Below are 18,741 nucleotides of genomic sequence, written 5' to 3' on the forward strand. Positions count from 1 at the left end.
ATTGCATTGTTCACTTGTAATCAAAATTTATCAGAGCATCATAGAAAAATTATTAGAGAACATAATCTTAATTCTAACGCATGCTCGCTTGTTGTCTTTGAATCTTCACTTAGTGCCACAAAGCTATCCCATCTAGTAGTTTTAGCAAGGAGAACTTAATGTGATTCGACAAATTTTCAAAGGTGTTTATAAACATTGCTCATCTTTGCAACATTAAGAAATCATATGAGCTAGGCAAAATAGACTACAAATTGTAGGAATTGGTAAGATAAATACTGTGAGTTATATAGATATTTTTTGCAAAAATTACTCTCACATTTGTGAAGGTTGTATGTGACATTGAAATTTTAAATAAAAGATATTTATCATAATTTATGAAAAATATAAAAATTCATTAAATTATCTCCAACATTTTCCCACTTACAACAACAATTATCTAAAACACTATTAAATATAAATATTAACAATTTAATTGGTTATTAGTACTTGTGGTAGGAAACACTATTACCACTTATAACAACAATTAACTAAAACACTATTAAATATAAATATTAACAATTTAATTGGTTATTAGTACTTGTTGTAGGAAACACTGTTACACTCAAAGAACATTTTGCACCATGATTATCATTTTTGTTTTCAAAATAAATTTGATTTTTATAAAGTTGAAATTTATATTTTTTAACTTAGTATATTAAATATTATTTATCTACACTATGATTGGTTTAAAAAAATTGTTATTGAACGAGCAAATAATAGCAAATTCTAAAAATGATAGATTTTTTAAGTTTTTTTTGGATTTCTTTATATTTAAAAAATAAATGTTCTGTTTCTCGACTGTTCTCTTTCCCAAAATCTCATTACAAATATAGAACTTTCCAATCAACTAGTAAACGCGCCAATCAGAACAAACTCAGACCGAAAAGATTGCGTACCGAACCGGCGCCATTGTTGGCCTTTCATCTTGCATTCACTCGCAAATCTAAATACAATCATAACAGACCTCTTCTCAATCTAAATAAATACAATGTTGCAGAAGCAACATTACACCCTCTTAAACCATACTGGTTTTCTTACACAGATCTTATGTAGCAATATATCTTAAGTTTTTATGGGCTTTCAAATGATATCTGAAAGCCAGGTAGTGAAGAATCTCTGCGGGTGGTAGCATACACAGCCTGATATATATGGAACTTGAGTTCTTCTGCATGTTCCCAATATGCTAGTGCAGGGTTCGACTCAGGATGCTCTGCCACAAAACGTGCAGATTCAATGGTGTCCCACACTGCTATACCGATTATCCGCTTCTTATCGAGGGAGTCGAAGAATGAGCAAGAATATAAGCCTTTGAAGCGGTGGAAATAGGCCCTAAGAATGGCGATGCACGAGTATGAGAGTGAGTCCTCTTCCTCCCAACTGGTGTGATCGGAAGACGTTTTCTTGTTTATTGAACGTATACTCACTATGTCTCCCACTGAGATCTGTGCAAACGGAAGATCTTTTCTTGTTTGCTGGGAATTTAGTTTGAACCATCCCGACTCAACTTTTCTCACTGGACATCTTAATCCTTTCGTAAAGGCAGCAGCCTGCAGGAACCCAACAAACATTTTCACATCTTTCTTTGTAATCTTATCAATGTATAATAATAATGTAACTACAACAAAATATAGTCGCTAAAAATCTTCTTGAAATAATAAAATATGTAACATATATCTTGTTGTAATTCTTCATTTTATATGGTTTTTCGCTTTTAGTTTTTGTTGTTTTACTATAAATTTTTTATGTCAATTTTTTAGTTTTTTAATTGTTTAGTTTTCGTGTTTTTGGCTATTTCTAATAATACAAATTTAGCATGATAAGTTTCTAAAATATTTAAGACCTCTATATAATGAGACAAAGACAATGAGAAGTTCTTGTAATCTATAGAATTTCTTGTAATCTATTAAATCAATAGAAGGGTTTATTTGTGTTACTATTTTGATTCTTGTAATCTATTAAATAGATAGAACTGTGTATTCATGTTACAATTTTGTATTTGATTTATTTGATATGAGAGCAGGTTTGAGAAATTTTTTTGGGTTTAAGAATTTGTAGAAGTGAAGTGAGCTTGGGAGGTTGAAGAACTAGTTGGAGCACCAAAGAAATCATGAAATCATTAGATACAGCTATAGTGGAAGACAAAAAAGGTAGGTTTTTTGGGTTCAAGAATTTGCAAAAGCAAAAGGAGGTTGAAGAACCAGTTGGACCCTTGAAGATTTTGGGAGGTCGAAAAACCATAAGCACACCAGAAATCATTAGAGAGGTTGAAGAACCGGAGAACCGGAGCAAGTTGGACACACTTTTTTGGGTTCAACAATTCGCAGAAACAAGAGATTGGGGGAGGTTGAAGAACTAGTTAGAGCATTGAAGAAGAGAGGTTGAATTTTATTTCAGAGTAGGTTTGAGACACTTTTCTTTCTGAGGAAGAGATTCTAGGAGGTTTAAGAACCAATTAAAGCACTCAAGAAATCATTACAGAGGTTAAATGACTTTTGCTTTCAGGTTCAAATTGTGGGAGGTTCAAGCACTAAATAAATCATTAGAGGTTGAAGAACCAATTAAAGCATTGAATAAATCATTAGAGAGGTTGAAGAATTAATTAGAGCACTGACTTTCATTTGGTATCGAAGAGAACCAGTTAAAGAACTGAAGAAATCATTAAGAATTTGTAGAAGCAATAGGAGGTTGAATTTGCAGAACTAGTAGTTGGTTGAAGAACCAATTAAAGCACTAAATAAATCATTAGAAAATTTGCAAACAGTACAAGAATTTGTAGAAGCAATAGAGGTTGAATTTATAGAAGCAATAGTTGGTTGAAGAACCAGTTATTAAAGTACTGAAAGAAGCAATAGGAGGTTGAAGAACCAAAAGAAAACATTAGAGAAAGCATTAGAGAATTCGCAGAAGGTAGAATTTGAAGAAGCAATAGTTGGTTGAAGAACCAGTCAAAGCTGAATTTGTAGAAGCAATAGTTGGATGAAGAACCAGTTAAAGCACTGAAGAAATCATTAGAGAATTTGAGAAGGTAGAGAAGCAATAGGAGGTTAAGAATGTCATAGTTTATTTGAAGCCCTTGTGAAGGAAGCATGGTGAAGATTGTGGGTGGTATAGTGAAATTACCCCTAAAACAAAACAAAGAGGTTTAAAACCAGCTCAAGATGAAGCCCTGCATTTGTATCAAAGAACTGAAACTACAGAAGGACAAAAAGTAAAACACAATAAAAATGGAAATCACCACATTATCGTAACAAAGAAGAGGTAAAATGCAATCGCAAAGGAAATCACCACATTGTGGTAGGAGAGAAGCACACACAAGTTGGAACAATAACTAAAGTTAGTTGTATCTATGTTGCTTAAGAAGATATGAAGATTATCATTTAAATATCATAGTTTTCTCTTAAAGTCATTAGTAGTTGAAATTAAGGGGAAGATGGTTGTGTTGGATGTATCCAAAAGCTTTATATAATGAAGCAATTGTAATTGTAATTCATTCATCAGATTTTAAGTCAATAGTTTCAATTTTGCATTTCTTTCATACCTCGGGTAAATTTGTTGCTTCAACCACTCTCTGTACTCCAAAAACTGCCACCTGAACAAACAAATTGTACAATTAGACAGACAATCTGACAAAAATCTACAAATAAATGAAAGACATCAGATCTCTACAATTCATAACATTTATTACGCAAAATTTCAAGATTCGACTATATAAAATGCATATAAAATATTACAAAATCAAATTCAAAAACTACATATGTTCTACAAATGAATTGCAGATTAAAAACCCATATGATGTGATGCTATCAATGAAATTCATACCCATGAATGGTGGAGGCCCTTGAGAATGGCCACATTGATGTTCCTAGTGTCTTCAATCTCAGCTGCTACCTTGGTGACATGGGCAATTGCATCGTCCATATCAAACCCCTCCTCAGGGGTGAATATGGCAAATGAAGCCTTCACACTCTGGTGGTCGCTCATTTTTTTCTCCTCTGCTGTTTGCCAAGTGCAAAATGTTGCAATGCTTATGACCAGAGGCCTCACAAGGTGGGACGATAAACTTAATCAACACAAAATTTTACATCATTTTCTATGACTACATTAAATTTATGAGCGTGACCCCACAAGTGTTCTTCAATCAACACCAGCCGCAAGTTCAGTTCCATTGTAGTTTTGCATTGGGAAATCATTTCTATACGATGGGGAGCAAAAGAAGAGGAAGAAAATTCTAAAACTGGTCGAAATTGAAAACAACTCCATAGTTTCTGCTATCTGTTTTCATAGTGTGTACCGAATACCAATGAGAAGTTAAGTAAACAGATTGGAAATATGGTAAGCAATGGCAAAAACGTTTACCTTGGGAAAGGGTGGTGGCGTATATGATGCCATATACGGTGGTGTGAAGCTCCAAACGTTTAAGGAAAGATTGGAACAAAAACAAACTATGAATTTTTCCATGGTATCCCACGAGTATTTAAGGTTTCACATGTTCATACATATATCAAGTTGATATTTATAGATTAACTAGAGATTAATTTTAATATATTCATATGTGTACATTTGTAAGTAGAATGTAAGAGGATTCATATGTAGAAAGAAAAATATTTTTTCCTAATCTTTTGCTGTATATGCACATGATTGTTTCTATTTAGTTGAACAAGGTCTTAAGTTTTAATTATAATTACCAATATCTTATAAACTTAGTGATAAGTTTTAGGGATTTAGTATATTTTGGTTATGGTTATTGATGTTTTGAATCTATGTTTGCATTTCTTTTTATTTGTGTTGTTAAGTGATCTTACAGAAACATGAAGAAGAAGAAGAGTTATCCATTCGTATTCAAGAGTATTAGCCTATTGCTTAAAAGATGACATGTCCCTAGTCTCTAGAATTAGGTATTAGAGTATTATGTTTGTAATGGTTAAAGGTACATATACCTCACTTAGTTCTTTGTTTCAGTTCATTTTGACAAAAAAAAAATCTAATGTAATGATTAATTTGTACAGTGAAAACAAAAAGACAAATAACTTCATACTTAATCTTGTTAGGAAAGTTATAATTTATCTATCTATACAAATTTCAACAAATATCTACCATAGTAACACTTAAGAGCTAGGACAAAAATAAAAATAAAAAAGAATGAGAAGAATAATATAATTTGAAGGCAACTTTCACTATGATGACAAAGTCAAAAGTTACTTTCATATAATTTTGATTGGCATGGCTCATGGCTACAGTAAAACCTTTGTTTGCATTAGTATTTTATGGTTTCCTTTTGTATCGGTAGTGTTTTGGAAGTCTTTGGACAAATGAGGTGTGTACAAACCAGCCTTAAACCACACACACTAAACAACATATTAAGTCTAGAGAATGTCAGGTAACTATAAGTGTTTAACACTTTTCAGCTTATAAATCAAAGCTTAATGTGTGTGATTGTCGTCTGATATGTACATCATCCAATTACATCACGTCACCTGTCACCTGTCACCTTTCTCTAATGATACATGAAGAATTGAAGTCTAATACAAGTTGCATAATGTAAACATCTACCATTGTGATACTTTAACATGCATGGCAAGTATGTTCACATTTGCTCTAAATACCAACGAGTCTTCATTGGTAGTGGGCCCCACTTTCATGTTCTCTAGGGAATTGGCCCAAAAGCTATTATGTTTGGAGAATGATTTGATATATGCCAAAACAACTCAGGTCACGTGGCTAGAGGCTCATTCTTCAATTAACTATGACAGCAATAGAGTTTGACAGCCAAGTTTCAAAACCTACACATTTTATGATAATTTCCACCGATATTTAGCTAAAAAATCATAACTAACAAAAACTAAGATAATAAGATTTAATATCTATATTTAAAATAATATTTAATAGATTATTATATTCCTTTGTAAAAAGAGGCATCCTGGTGGCTAATGATAATTTGATGCTTTTAGTGGCTTGCCAACGCATCTAACCCAACATTTTCTGTCATTTTCTATGACCGCATTGAATTGAATTTCCAAGTGTGCAACGTGTTCCTTCCACGTCAGTTAATTTACTCCGTCTCGCATGTGTGCCTTCCACGTCAGCCGCACTAAAAGAATGCTATTTTTAGTTAAATGTATAAATGGCTCCATTGTTTCCGCTATTTATTTTCAATAAAGTTTAAGAAATACCATTGGGAATTTACTTAAGGAAATATGGTACAGAAAGCAATAGCAAAATTTTAGCAGAAGCGAACAAAAACTGTCCTTAATTCCATCGAATTAGGCTTTAAAAGCTATTATGAATTGCTAACTTGTAGCTTCTAGTGAAAACATGCATATACCATTTTTTCTTATCAATATCCCTTCACTGTCTTGAGCAAATAATAATTGTACACCCATTAACATGTAAACATGTTAGTCCATGGACAGCTAATATTTATTGGACATTTTAAGTCTACAGTTTAGAATGTTTTTTTTTTATATATGCTTCTTAGTTTTTGCCTAGCAAGTTCAATTAATCAATTATTTTGTATCAATCGAAAATAATTATTATTTTTATTTTTATAATAAACTTGACTTGAAATTTATATTTTTAAACTTAATATATTGTAAAAATTATTCATCTGCTTTGTAATTGGTTGAAAAAAATTGATGTCATAGAAATAAATTTCTAGAACGATAGATTTTTTAGATTTTTATAGATGACTATATATTTAAAAAGGAAATGTCTACTCTAAATTATTATTTTTCATTCTTTATTTATAATTGTTGTGCCTCCACAACGCACACCCCATCTCTCGTTTTGAGAAATGGGGACCCCCCTTCTGTTTTCTTTTCCTTCTATTTTGTCCTTTGTCCCCTCTTTTCTTTTCATTTTCCTTGTTCTTTTTGTCTTTTTATTTTTGCTTTCTTTCTTGCCTTTTCCTTTTGTGTCTTTCAAGGATCGATGATCAGGTTTCCCTTTTCCTTTGTCCCTTTTCATGATTCAAGAAGTCCTAATCCCCGACCCCACCTCTTTTTTTATGTTTGTGCCCTATCTCTTTTCAAGGATCGGGGATGGAGACATCCCTGACCCTCGATGTCCTTTTCGAGAATCTTCGATCCTTGACCCTCGATGGGCCCCACCTCTGTCTGCATTAATTATCATGTTCGAATGTATAAATTGGCATCTCTGCTTCAGTTTTATGCACCTATGCTTTTGACTTCTTGCTTCCCTTTGTGAATTTAGTGCTTTTCAGTGCGTGATTTCAAGATTGTGTGAAGGGATTGTGCGACAACTTTGGTGTCAGCCTTGTTTGTTCGAAGGTAGACTCATTTTTTTTCTTTTGTTTTCTTTCCTTCGTCATTTCCATTTCTTGTCACCCTCTGCCCTCTCCTTTGTGTTTTGTCTTTTTGTCTCCTTTTGTGTCATTCCTCATTGTTTCTTCTTTTCATTTAGGTTTGGTTCTAAATTTTAGGGTTTAAGTTTTTTTTTCGTTGTTTCCTTTTTATCTCGTCGATCATTTTCTAACCCTAGTTCGGGATTGGAATCTCAAATCTCCAAACTAAGGCTTCTTGTTCTATCTCTTGAGTTGTGTTTGTCCAGTGCCTTCAGGGATCCCAAATCCCTGATTCCCACTTTTGGGGTCGTAAGGTTCCAACGTCCTCGATCATCACTCCCAAATCCTCGATGCCCACTTTTGGGATCACGAGATTCCAACATCCCTAACCCCAACTTCTATTCATCGATCCTTTGGGGATCAAAGATTCCATGATCCCCGAGCCCCACTATTTTTTTCATGCATAATAATTGAGGATCACAGATCATGATTTCCACAACCCCCAAACATCTTGAGCCTCTACTAAGAAGGGGATCAAGGATGTTCACATCCCCGACCCTCAATTTTTTGCAAACTTTACTTGGAATAGTTTGAATAATAAGGTGTTTTGCACTAGTTAATTTGGTTGATTTGCGTTTTATTTTTGTTTAATAATAAGACTCTTGATACAACTCTTTTGGATGCAGAATTGCTAATGTTTGGATCAAGGGTAGTCACCATGAAGTACAAATTTGACTCCTACAGGTTTCACCTACGAAGATACATTCTTCAAACAAGGATATCATGGACACTAACATAGGCCATGTAGACTTGAACGAATTCCCATAGAGGATGGCCAGGCTAGATGAAAGGACCATTTGGGCCACTACTTTGGTGTGCTTAGGACTTGTACAAGAAGCAAGATTTCTAGTGGCTCTACAATCTCTCGAGCTGATAATGGCATGTGCATACAAATATTTAAGCTAGATGAAAGAAGGGTCTATGGCCCACTCGATAATGTAATCTTAGATATCTCCTCTAATGCCATCAAAGATACTTTCCATATCCGCAAGTATGATTCATATGCTCATGTCATAGTGACTTGCGAGTAGTGATACTCTCAAGAAGAAAGAGATCCCATGGGTTATATCAATAAAAATCTAATGGGAAAAACCAAGAAGCCCAATCAATTGGAGCAAATTAAGATCTTTCACAAGGCATATTTCCACATGGATGCCAAGGACCACATCACTCTCCTCAACAGGGTGGCAAGACTACCAGATGAAAAGGAGATCACCCCTAAATGTTGTCGTTTATTAAAATTATCTTGGCAAGGAAGGAATAAATTGATTGGGGCAAAGTGATAAGTGATGATCTAGATGAGCAGCTATAGTGGTTCAAGACAAACCCAAGGTTTTATATGACTTCATATGTGGTTTACTTACTTATAGCACAAGCCATATACCCCGAGTTGAAAAGTGAAGGGTCTCTCCCAAATACTCCTATATATCACCATTATCCTCAGCTACAACTAGATAGGAGTAGAAAGGGTCATCGCATGGTCAATGATTTCTTCGTCTTTGTCATCATTAGGTCAATTGAGGGAGACTTTAGTAAAAGGATATCCCCTAAGGATGACAACGAGATCAAATGATTTGGCATCTATTTCACACAATTTAAAACATTTACATACATAAGGGTTGTTCGGTGCACTATGCCTCCATACAAATTGTCCTAATACCCTTGCGATGGGTTGATTGTCTTAGAATTGTATAGGCAAGTGGCAGATGCCCACCATTTAATAAAGAGAAAACATAAGCCATGCTTCCAACTTCCAATTATTGTAGGAACACACTCCTACTCTGACATGAAGGTGGCAAAGAACATTGAGGGTGAATTGCTCAAGTTCTCTTTGGACCTGCTTCGAATTAATTGGGACAAATTTGACCCAATCATCACATTTAGCAAATTCATGGGTTCTCATTTCACTCATGTGCCACATCTAGAAGATCATTGGGCTAGCTGCATAGAGCGCGAGGTGTGGATTTAGATATTATTGCAGATTAGGCTTAGATCTCTGCATCTAGTGTTGCAAATTTATGGGTTTTAAATTTATGAGATTATAGGATATTATTGCAGATTTTTGGAAAGATTTCCTTATACTTCTTCAATTTTGGAAGAAGGAAATTCCACAAATGCATAGCTAGCTTAATACTTATTGAAAGACTCTTACATTCTACCAACACATCAATAACATGAGAAAATTTGTGAGTAGAAGGATTTTGGTCATATTCAACTGCATCCAAAAGCAATGCTAAAAATTCTCCAATTTTGCTTTGACAATTTTCTTAACCTTCCAAAAAACATTAACAAAGTCTTCTCTCTGCCTCTGCAAAAAACAATAGCTCAAACTACAAAGTATTTACCTTCTTTTTATGCACACCATCCTTATCATTCAAAAAATCAAAAGATTTGCCTAGAGAACTCAATTCACCTTCCGTTGAATCAATCCTAGCTTTAAGCTTTTCCAAAGTTGTCGGTCATTGCAAACAATATTTGTACACCCTGCTAGCATCATTGTCGATGTAGTTCTTCATTTCTTTTATACATACAGATAAACTCCTCTATGCATCACTGCATTTTTCCAACAAGCTATTCAAGCTTTTAGTCTCAGAATATTCATTCATTTGTTCTTTAAGCAACTCAAACAAAGATTTTGGAAGCCCGTCATTAAGATCCTCAATTCTAATGTTGTTTCAAAGTAAATGATTAACCAACAATTTCTCAATCTCATCAAATTTAACAAATGTAAGCCAAATAGATCCAATCTTTCTTATTTCATCATCACCTTCAAGAATTTTTGACAAATTAGGCTCATCACTATCATCAGGTTTAGCTAATATCACTTTCGGTTCAACAACAACTAACTCTTCTCTAACAAGGGATTCTGGATCATCTAATTGAATTATATCCTTGTCTTACTGATCTTTCTTTTGCCTTTTAGCAACATGGGAACCGATAGACACAATCTTCTCCATTTTTCTCTTTTCAGAGGAAGAACCCTCCTCAATAGTAGTAACACTAGGAGATACCGGGGCAACACTCCAAGCATCAAGAAATGATTTAAAGTAAGCTTCACAAATTTCATCACAATTATCCAGATTCTTTAAATAATGATAGATTTGTCTAGCCACATGAACACGAGACTCCCTTAACACATCTTCTTTTGTCGGTAAGGATCTAAGACAGTACATATCTAGACAGACAAGTAATGATCCAAACCTAAAGGGATAACTTTGTTCTTTTGTTATTCTTATGTTCTCAAGCAATTGATCTTTCAAAAGTTCACACAAATCAAACTCTTTTTCTTCCATTACCATCATATGTACAACATAAACTACAATTGCCGAAGTGGAACCTTCCCTATTTTGGAAATAGAGTTTGTAAGAGATACCATAGACCACATACCTAACTTTTGGATCATCAATTCTGTCAATTATTAGAGCTCTTTGATCTCCCGTTACACTGGTTAGGGTTTCAACTTCTTTATTTTTCACAAATTTCTTCACTAGTATTGTTCCTTTATCACACAAGCCAATCATAGCCAAAATAAGATCTTTAGATATCATATAGGGTTTGTCAAATACCAGGCAATTATCCTACATACAGTTGAGAATCAGTATAATTATCTCCTTGTTATCGAACTAGGGAAACTTAACCCATAGATCAAACCCTTTACTTAAATCTCTAACTTTCTGTGCATCCACCTCACTCAAATTCTTCTCTTGCATTCTGATTGTCTCAGTGTCAAACTCCTCAAGTCGAACCTTACCAACGACATGAAATGCTTCGTTGCTCTGTTCTCCGACGATTTTCTTAGACTCCATGATAATCTTCTTTGCTTTCTTTCTATGTTTCACTTCTACAATATTTTCAAGCATGATGAATAAAAAATAGCTTCAAACATCGATACTTATCTTGCCAAAAATTGCATTAGGGTTTTGCTGCCAAAAAGTTTCTTATCGATGACGTTAGCACAAACCACTATTTATTTGATAGCCTCTCTACCACAGTCATGCCGGATCTACAACATTAACTACTCAGACGGGGGTATTAGAAGATTTTCCTTCAAAGAATCCCCCTGAGTCGAAGCAATATGCTTAGTTACCGAAGGAAGAGATGCCTGCACTGGATTTTGGTACATCATACTTGCTTCCATTATTCACTTCTTTCTTTCTCTAGACCAAAATTTATTTTTTCTTTGATCCATCATTCTTCATTCCATTATTCTCAGTAGATTTCTCCATAATTACATTCCTGCACTGATTAGCATAATGTATGGATTGCTTGCACCTAAAACAGTTGATGTTCTTTTTTACTGTATTCACCGGAATAGTTTTAGATCTATACTAATTATCTGTATGACCATAATGATTGCAAGTATAAAAATATCCATGAAAGTTATTATGTACCTTATTTGCTCCAACTGGATTGTGATTCTAACAATAATTTATTGCATTAAAAAAATAGCCATTAAAAGATGGGTAACTTTGTGTATTAGTTTGATGAACCGGTGACCTTCTTGCATTAGTATTCTGATTCTGGATTTTGCTTGTATCTTTTGATTTCTTCTCTTCTTGTACCTTGACCTCTTTGCCTTTATCTTTTTCATTCTAATTTGAACAATCACCGAGCTAAAATCCAAGTCCAATCTTGTCTGAATTAGCTTTCTGCATGTTGATCAATTCTTCCAAGAGCTTACTTATATCAAGAACCTATTTTCTTGCCCTCTGCTTCTTCACTTCTTACTCTAGCATCTCACATTCCTTAGTCTTCAACTTGATTGACTCTTTCAGAAATTCCTCTATCTTATTTCTTTCCTCAAATCTTTTGGATCGGGTCTTTAATAGTCTCATTTGCCTGCTTCAACTGATTGTTAACCTCCTTATGCCTCAATTTGAATTTTTGGATTTGCTCTCACATATTTTGCACACATCCATTCGCTATCTTAACATTCTCTTTTAATTCATCATTCTTTGATTCAACACTTTTCAAATCTTCAAGAGTTGTCTGCAAATCTTCATCCAACTAAAATTGTTCGGTCATACACATAGGTTCCATGATTCAACCAACAAGGATCTCCCTCAAGCGGTTAATCTTACAAGCAAGGGATCAAAGCTCTGATACCAATTGTTGAATTGGTTGAAGGGATCAGAATACTGAGAGGGGGTGAATCAGTATTCCCACATATTCATAAAAACGTTTTCCCGACTTCTTAACCTCTCATGCTGTTATATTAGATTTAACATAACAATCATGAAATAGCAAATGCAGAATAAACATGTAAACATAGTCACAAATGGAACACTGGATTTTATACATGGAAAACCCAAATGGGAAAAACCACGGAGAGGGTTATCTCTCAAGATAATTATATAACTAGTTATATAGATGTTTATAACAGGGGTGGCTCACTGCCAAGTTACAAAAATAGATCACTGTCAGACTGGTCACTGCAAGATAAAAAAAAAAAGACTTACAATCGGAATGCTCACTACAACAAAAAAGGATGAACTGAAGAAAGGTTCATCTTTGAATACATAGAATCAAATCCATTGTAAGCTCAAATCTCAAAGCAACAACTCACAAAAGATCCGGTAAAGAATCTTTGTGCTAACACTGATCAGTACACTGCAATAGATCTGGTAAAAGATTACTACAACACTACTATGCTCTTTGACTCTGCTCCAACTGCTCTGCTATCTACACTTCTCACTTCACGCATTGTATTGACTCATACATGAAATCTACACACTCATACCATGTCTTCCACATTTATAGATGTGTAATAAATACACACTAGTAAGCACAATCACCAAGATGATATGTCAACTAGAAGCACAAGTGATTTATCCAAAGATATAATTGCTCAAATCAATACGTTACCAAAAATGGCCTCGATCAAAGACGTGATAACCAGGTCGGCCTTCACTGATATTCTAAACACTTCACATACCAAGACCAAAACAAGCATCTGCCAAAGCCATAGGAATGGGTCCATAAGCACTATTCTCAAGCATCATCATAAAATGACTTCATAATATGAATACCATTGATTCCGAAATATAGAAATAGTAGCATAGAATATGAGTAATATAACCATGACCAAAAACTTAAATATAAACCAACATGATCAAGATATAAGATTTGTGGTCACTTCTGGAAATGACTCTATAGAGTTATACAATCCTTATATCTCATATACCTTTTTTTCATCACTGCATTTCATCATAAGCTATACCTACCTCAACTTATCAGTATACCACATCCAGACCAATTCGAATGACCAGGTTTGACATCAATGACAAAAATGACAATGTTCACACAAATCCAACAAAAGAGAGAGGTTGAGAGAGAGAGATAGGAGTTGATGAGAGAGAGAGAGGAGAGGGAGAGGGAGGGAGGTAGGGAGAGAGAGGAGAGGGAGAGGGAGGGAGGTAGGGAGAGAGAGAGAGGAGAGGAGAGGAGAGGTTGAGACATAGAGGGGTTGAGTGAGAGAAAGTGAGAGGGAGAGAGGGAGAGGGAGAGGGAGAGGGAGAGGGAGAGAGGGAGAGAGATCGAGCAAGGGAGAGAGGAACAGAGAGAGAGGGGGCGAGAGAGAGAGAGAGAGAGAGAGAGAGAGAGAGAGAGAGAGAGAGAGAGAGAGAGAGATAAATATAGATATATGAATTTATGTATGTCTACATATATAAATATATGTGCATCTACATATATGAGACTATATATGAGTATATGTATATGTTAACATATATGAATATTAAAGAACATAACCTAATCGAGTTTTTAATGAAAAAAAATCTCAATCGTATTTCTAAACAAATAAAAATTTGGTTGGGTTATTGAAAAAATAAAAGCCTGATCAAGTTATGTAAAAAATAAAAGCCCAATCGGGTCACGGCTTGTAATTAGCCTTGGATAGCAAGGTTGAGGCCTGGGAGTTTCATTTGCCTCATTTTTGCTTGTTTTTTTCTTCAAATATAATTTCTCAACTTCCTCATCATTAAGTTTACATGTTATCAAGTGGGTATTTGTAAAATTGTCATCATAATTTCATACATCTTATGAGATTTCTAAGCATATAATTTTAAAAAAAATTGAACAACATTAACATATTAATCTTGAATTTCTTTTATCAATGTCTCTAGAGTTCTTAGAGACAGACATGTACCATTTTTTCAATAAATTTTGAACTACTTGTCCAAATTTGAAATAAATTGAGTATTATTATTCTACACTTCATTCTTTACACTTTTAAAAAATTGATTTTTTTATTATTTTGGTGCAAGTTATGTGACGTGCACGAACAGGTACCTGATTTTCAGGATGTGTTCACTTTGAAAAATCATTAAAAAATTACTTAACAAAAAATACACAAATTCTAGTGCTTACTCTTAACTATATTTCTATCAAAAGGTTTCTCAAAATACTAAATGCAACTATAACTTTTTTGATGCGCATATCAAACACTATGTTATGTTTTGTTGAAAAAAATAGGAACACTTTTGTGTGTGCAAAAAATTTGAACCCCTTAACGTTATCCAGTTTTGAAAAAATTTAGTAGTTTGGAAACTAGATTCAGAGTACTACAATGTGGTTTGAACAACCATTGTCTACAACCCATAGATTTCTTCTTTCAGCATGTAGGGCAGTCTGCACTATCAAACTTGATTCTGCTTTGTCCTTTTCTTTCTCAACCCAAACCAATTGAGTTTCCTTCTTCTTATCAAATGCAATTTTGTGCTCTGGTTTGGCTATTGGTTCCTGATCGGGATCTGTCCTCTTCTGCTTGATTTTCATGTTCTTACAAAGCTTTGCTATATGTCCAAACTCTTGACAATTATAGCATTTCACATTTACATTGAAGGAGGAATCTTTGAAACTATTGTAGGACAACGGTTTACTCTTCCTACATTCAAAACTCCAATGACCAAATCCATTACATTGATCTAACAAACAACATTCACATCCCAGAGTGAATTAAATGGATTTCTACTTTCATAACTCATAGTGGGCTTATTTGTTAATCTACAATCAGCTAACATGTGCCCAAATTTGTTACACTGGTAACAATAACCATGAAAGTTTGGAACATACCAGTTAGGTTGCCTTGGTCCTACAAATGTCTGTCTCACTAGGAGTATTCCTTTCATGCTGCTAACTCTAGTGAATCCTTCATGATCAACTCTTGCATTTCTCCTAAGATCTGCATTCTAGTACATTGAGTGTGGCCTCCGGTTCATTGATTGTGTATACCGGTTTGTGTGGCGGTTTCTAACAGATTATGCATAAGTCTTTTTACCGGTATCCTTGCTTATGTGAATGTTTTCTTTTCTTACCTTCACTAAAAGAAGTTAACTGTATCTCCTTACCGAATGTGTCTTTGTTGTTTGAACTTTTTCCTTCTTCAAATCCTAAGCCATCGGTATCTTTAGATTGCTTCTGTTTGCTCAACATCTTGTCTAAGGCTTCTATGCTACCCTCATATTTGCTCCCCATTTTTCAGTTCATCCTTACTCTCTTCAAGCTCTTTTCTGAGCTTCACTATTTCTACTTCCAAATCTCGATGCTCCTTTTCCTTCTTCGTTAGATCAGAGGATGTAACTTCACATATCCTCTTGGACTTCCAACTAGAGTTTTAAGTCAGAGATAACTTGATTGGACTTATCCAGGGATTGTTTCAAGAGACCTTGTTCTTCTGCTGCAGCAAGCTTGACCTTCTTGAGTTCTCTTCTTGTCTTACTTAACTCCTCAAGAGCACTTATTAGCTCACCTTCTAGATCCATTTCAGCTTCAATGTCTTCTTCTTCCTCATCTTCACCAACCAATTCATCTAGTGCCATGAAGAGATTAACTTCTCTTTCATTCTCATGGTAGTCATCTTCTGATGCACTTTCTTCGTTTGTGGCATCATCCTCAATAGTATATAGGTTATTATGCTTCTTATAGCCTCTTCTTCCTTGTTGGTAGACATTCCTTTTTTTGTCTTTACCGACAGATCTGCCAAAACTTCTTTGCTCATCTCCATTGGTTTCATTATAAGGAAATTTTGCAGCAAAGTGTCCAACTTTACCACAGTTGAATCATTTGAGTGGTAACTTTCCTTTATACTTGTCAGATCCTCTCTTGAGATTTCTGACAAAGTTTGCTACCTTTGCATCCGAGTCTTCACTGGATCCTTTATGAGCAACCTCTTCCTTGCCCTTTTTGGTGGAGTTTAACTTTGCCCTTCATCGGTTATCCTCATTTCATAGGCAGTTAGAGAGCCAAATAGCTCATCCATTGTGAAGGTTTTCAGATCCTTTGCTTCCTCAATGGCAGAAACCTTAGTATCATACTTAGATGTGAGAGATCTAAGTACCTTCTTGACAATAATCCCATCAGCAATTTCTTCTCCAAGTCCTTTGATGGTGTTCACAATCTCATCTACTCTATGAAGGTAGTCTGCAATATTTTCTTCATCTTTCATCTTGATGCCTTCAAGCTGAACTCTTCATGATTGCAGTTTGGCCTTTTTGACTTTGGCATCTCCTTCAAATAATCTCTGCAATTTATCCCAAGTCTCCTTGGCGAATGCACAGTGCATGACCTTGACAAACTCATTATCTGACAACCCGCTTAAGATAGCATGTTTAGCCTTTGCATTATTCTCATACTCCTTAGCATCCATATCAGTGGGAGGAACATTAGGGACAGTATAACCATTCTTGACAAACATCCACACATCAAAACCAAAAGAGGATATATAGGTCTCCATTCTTCTACTCGAGAAGGCATAGTTAGATCCATCAAACATGGGAGCACCAACCCCTATTGATTTAGGGCACCAACCCAAGGAGCACCAACCCCTGCACCAAGTACCAACTCGGTGTAATATAATGCAATACAATTTTAATGCAATGAAAGCACCTAGTTGCAAATGAGTTCTGCAACACTTGATCAACAGATGTCTACTAGTTAACAACCTCCTCTTCTTCACTAGTTCTCACACTACTGGTTATCATATTACTTTCTCTGATCAGTCACTGGTTACTCCCAATCTCTGTTCTCTCTCTCTAAGCCTCACACTTCACAATGTTGCTCTTGGATGCCTTCCTAACCAATTACTCCTTACCGGTATGCTTGACTATTAAGACTGTAATAGTTTACCCGTTACTCTATCTCTACCGGTTAGACCCTCTCACCGGTGACCTGCTAACACACACTCTGACTCTCTAAGAAATAACTCTTAGGCAGATAGTCATTCTTCTTGCTAAGGCTCTCTTTCCTCTCACACCTCGCATCTAGCATCATCTAATTTCAGTGTCGAGTTGACATATTTATCTGTGAGGGTTCCCGCCAAAAGCATCATTCAAATGGTGGCGTGCTAGGGTTTTCCTCCACCAACTCAATCCATATCAAATATGATCAGATCTACTTTTCTGGAATGATGATCCGCATGTCATCAATCAACACCGCCAACACCTCACCTTCCAATGTGCGTTTTCTATATTTGGATGACTGCAACATGCTTTTTTGTGTTTCTCTATCAATCGCCATTAATGGCTCAGCTATTTCCTTCGGCAAACGGGTACATAGATCAGATCGTCTTGCAAGGTCGGGGTTCAATCACCTTGCCACCTTGTCTTCCTCAAGCCGCAACATTCTGCCATCCTCCCATGATTTGTGGGTTCTTCATTAAAGTCGACCTTCTTGTAAACTACTATGTCGATGAATACTTCACCGACCTCTGTGTGCTCATCCCCTGGTTTCCACCTGTCATCCTTGTCGACATCCACCTAAGCTCGGTTTGCTATATCGGTTTGGCATCATCTTCAGTCTACTATGTCGATTTGACATCCTTCACCGACCAAGACTATCTACCGATTCAACTCACCTTACCGATATAACCTAACTTCATCGGTGGACCTTCATACCTGCTGACCTCTCCTATGTCGGTGGATGAGCTTGGCCTTCCATCAAACATGCTAGTCCATCAACTAAACTCATTTACCAGTAGCATTAAACTTCTCTGTGTATACCGGTTCACATCCTTCTTTTCTTCTTTGCTTGCTTGTTTTGCCTTGCCGGTGGTCTTACTTTACTAGTAGATGATGTATTTCATATGTACCGGTAACATACCTTTCTGTCTGCTTACACATATAATGGTATACATCATCATGTCTTTCTTCACCCATATCGGTCACCACTACTTACTCATTGGTGACCATGCCATACCAGTTGACATCAATGACAACCTAATGCCAACAATTGGTATCAAGGTATATACTTTTGTAGTTCATACAATTATGTTCTAATATTTTTATTTATTAATAAGATTTATGTTTGCAATTGTACTTTGTCGAAATTAAATATTTTTTTGACAG

The 18,741-nt window shown here is 35.3% G+C and overlaps 1 protein-coding gene across 1 annotated transcript; it reads right to left on the bottom strand.

Annotated features, from left to right (window-relative positions):
• Positions 1 to 838: 838 nt before the first annotated feature.
• LOC131074356 (uncharacterized) lies at positions 839 to 4,050 on the bottom strand. Its single transcript, XM_058010952.2, has 3 exons — positions 3,859 to 4,050; positions 3,578 to 3,628; positions 839 to 1,586 (listed from the first exon to the last, which is right to left on the bottom strand). The coding sequence occupies exons 1-3, from the start codon at positions 4,018 to 4,020 to the stop codon at positions 1,110 to 1,112; spliced, it is 690 nt and encodes a 229-aa protein (XP_057866935.2). The 5' UTR covers positions 4,021 to 4,050; the 3' UTR covers positions 839 to 1,109.
• Positions 4,051 to 18,741: the final 14,691 nt, after the last annotated feature.

This window comes from Cryptomeria japonica, chromosome 3 (genome assembly GCF_030272615.1).
Source record: "Cryptomeria japonica chromosome 3, Sugi_1.0, whole genome shotgun sequence".
NCBI classification, from domain to species: Eukaryota; Viridiplantae; Streptophyta; class Pinopsida; order Cupressales; family Cupressaceae; genus Cryptomeria; species Cryptomeria japonica.

Bases quoted from the DNA above. Each gene is read 5' to 3' on its own strand.
- LOC131074356 (XM_058010952.2), bottom strand. From the start codon at position 4,020: ATGAGCGACCACCAGAGTGTGAAGGCTTCATTTGCCATATTCACCCCT. The intron at 3,629-3,858 runs GTATGAATTTCA...TTGTTTGTTCAG, and splicing joins AGGGCCTCCACCATTCATGG to GTGGCAGTTTTTGGAGTACA. The intron at 1,587-3,577 runs GTATGAAAGAAA...GGGTTCCTGCAG, and splicing joins AAGCAACAAATTTACCCGAG to GCTGCTGCCTTTACGAAAGG.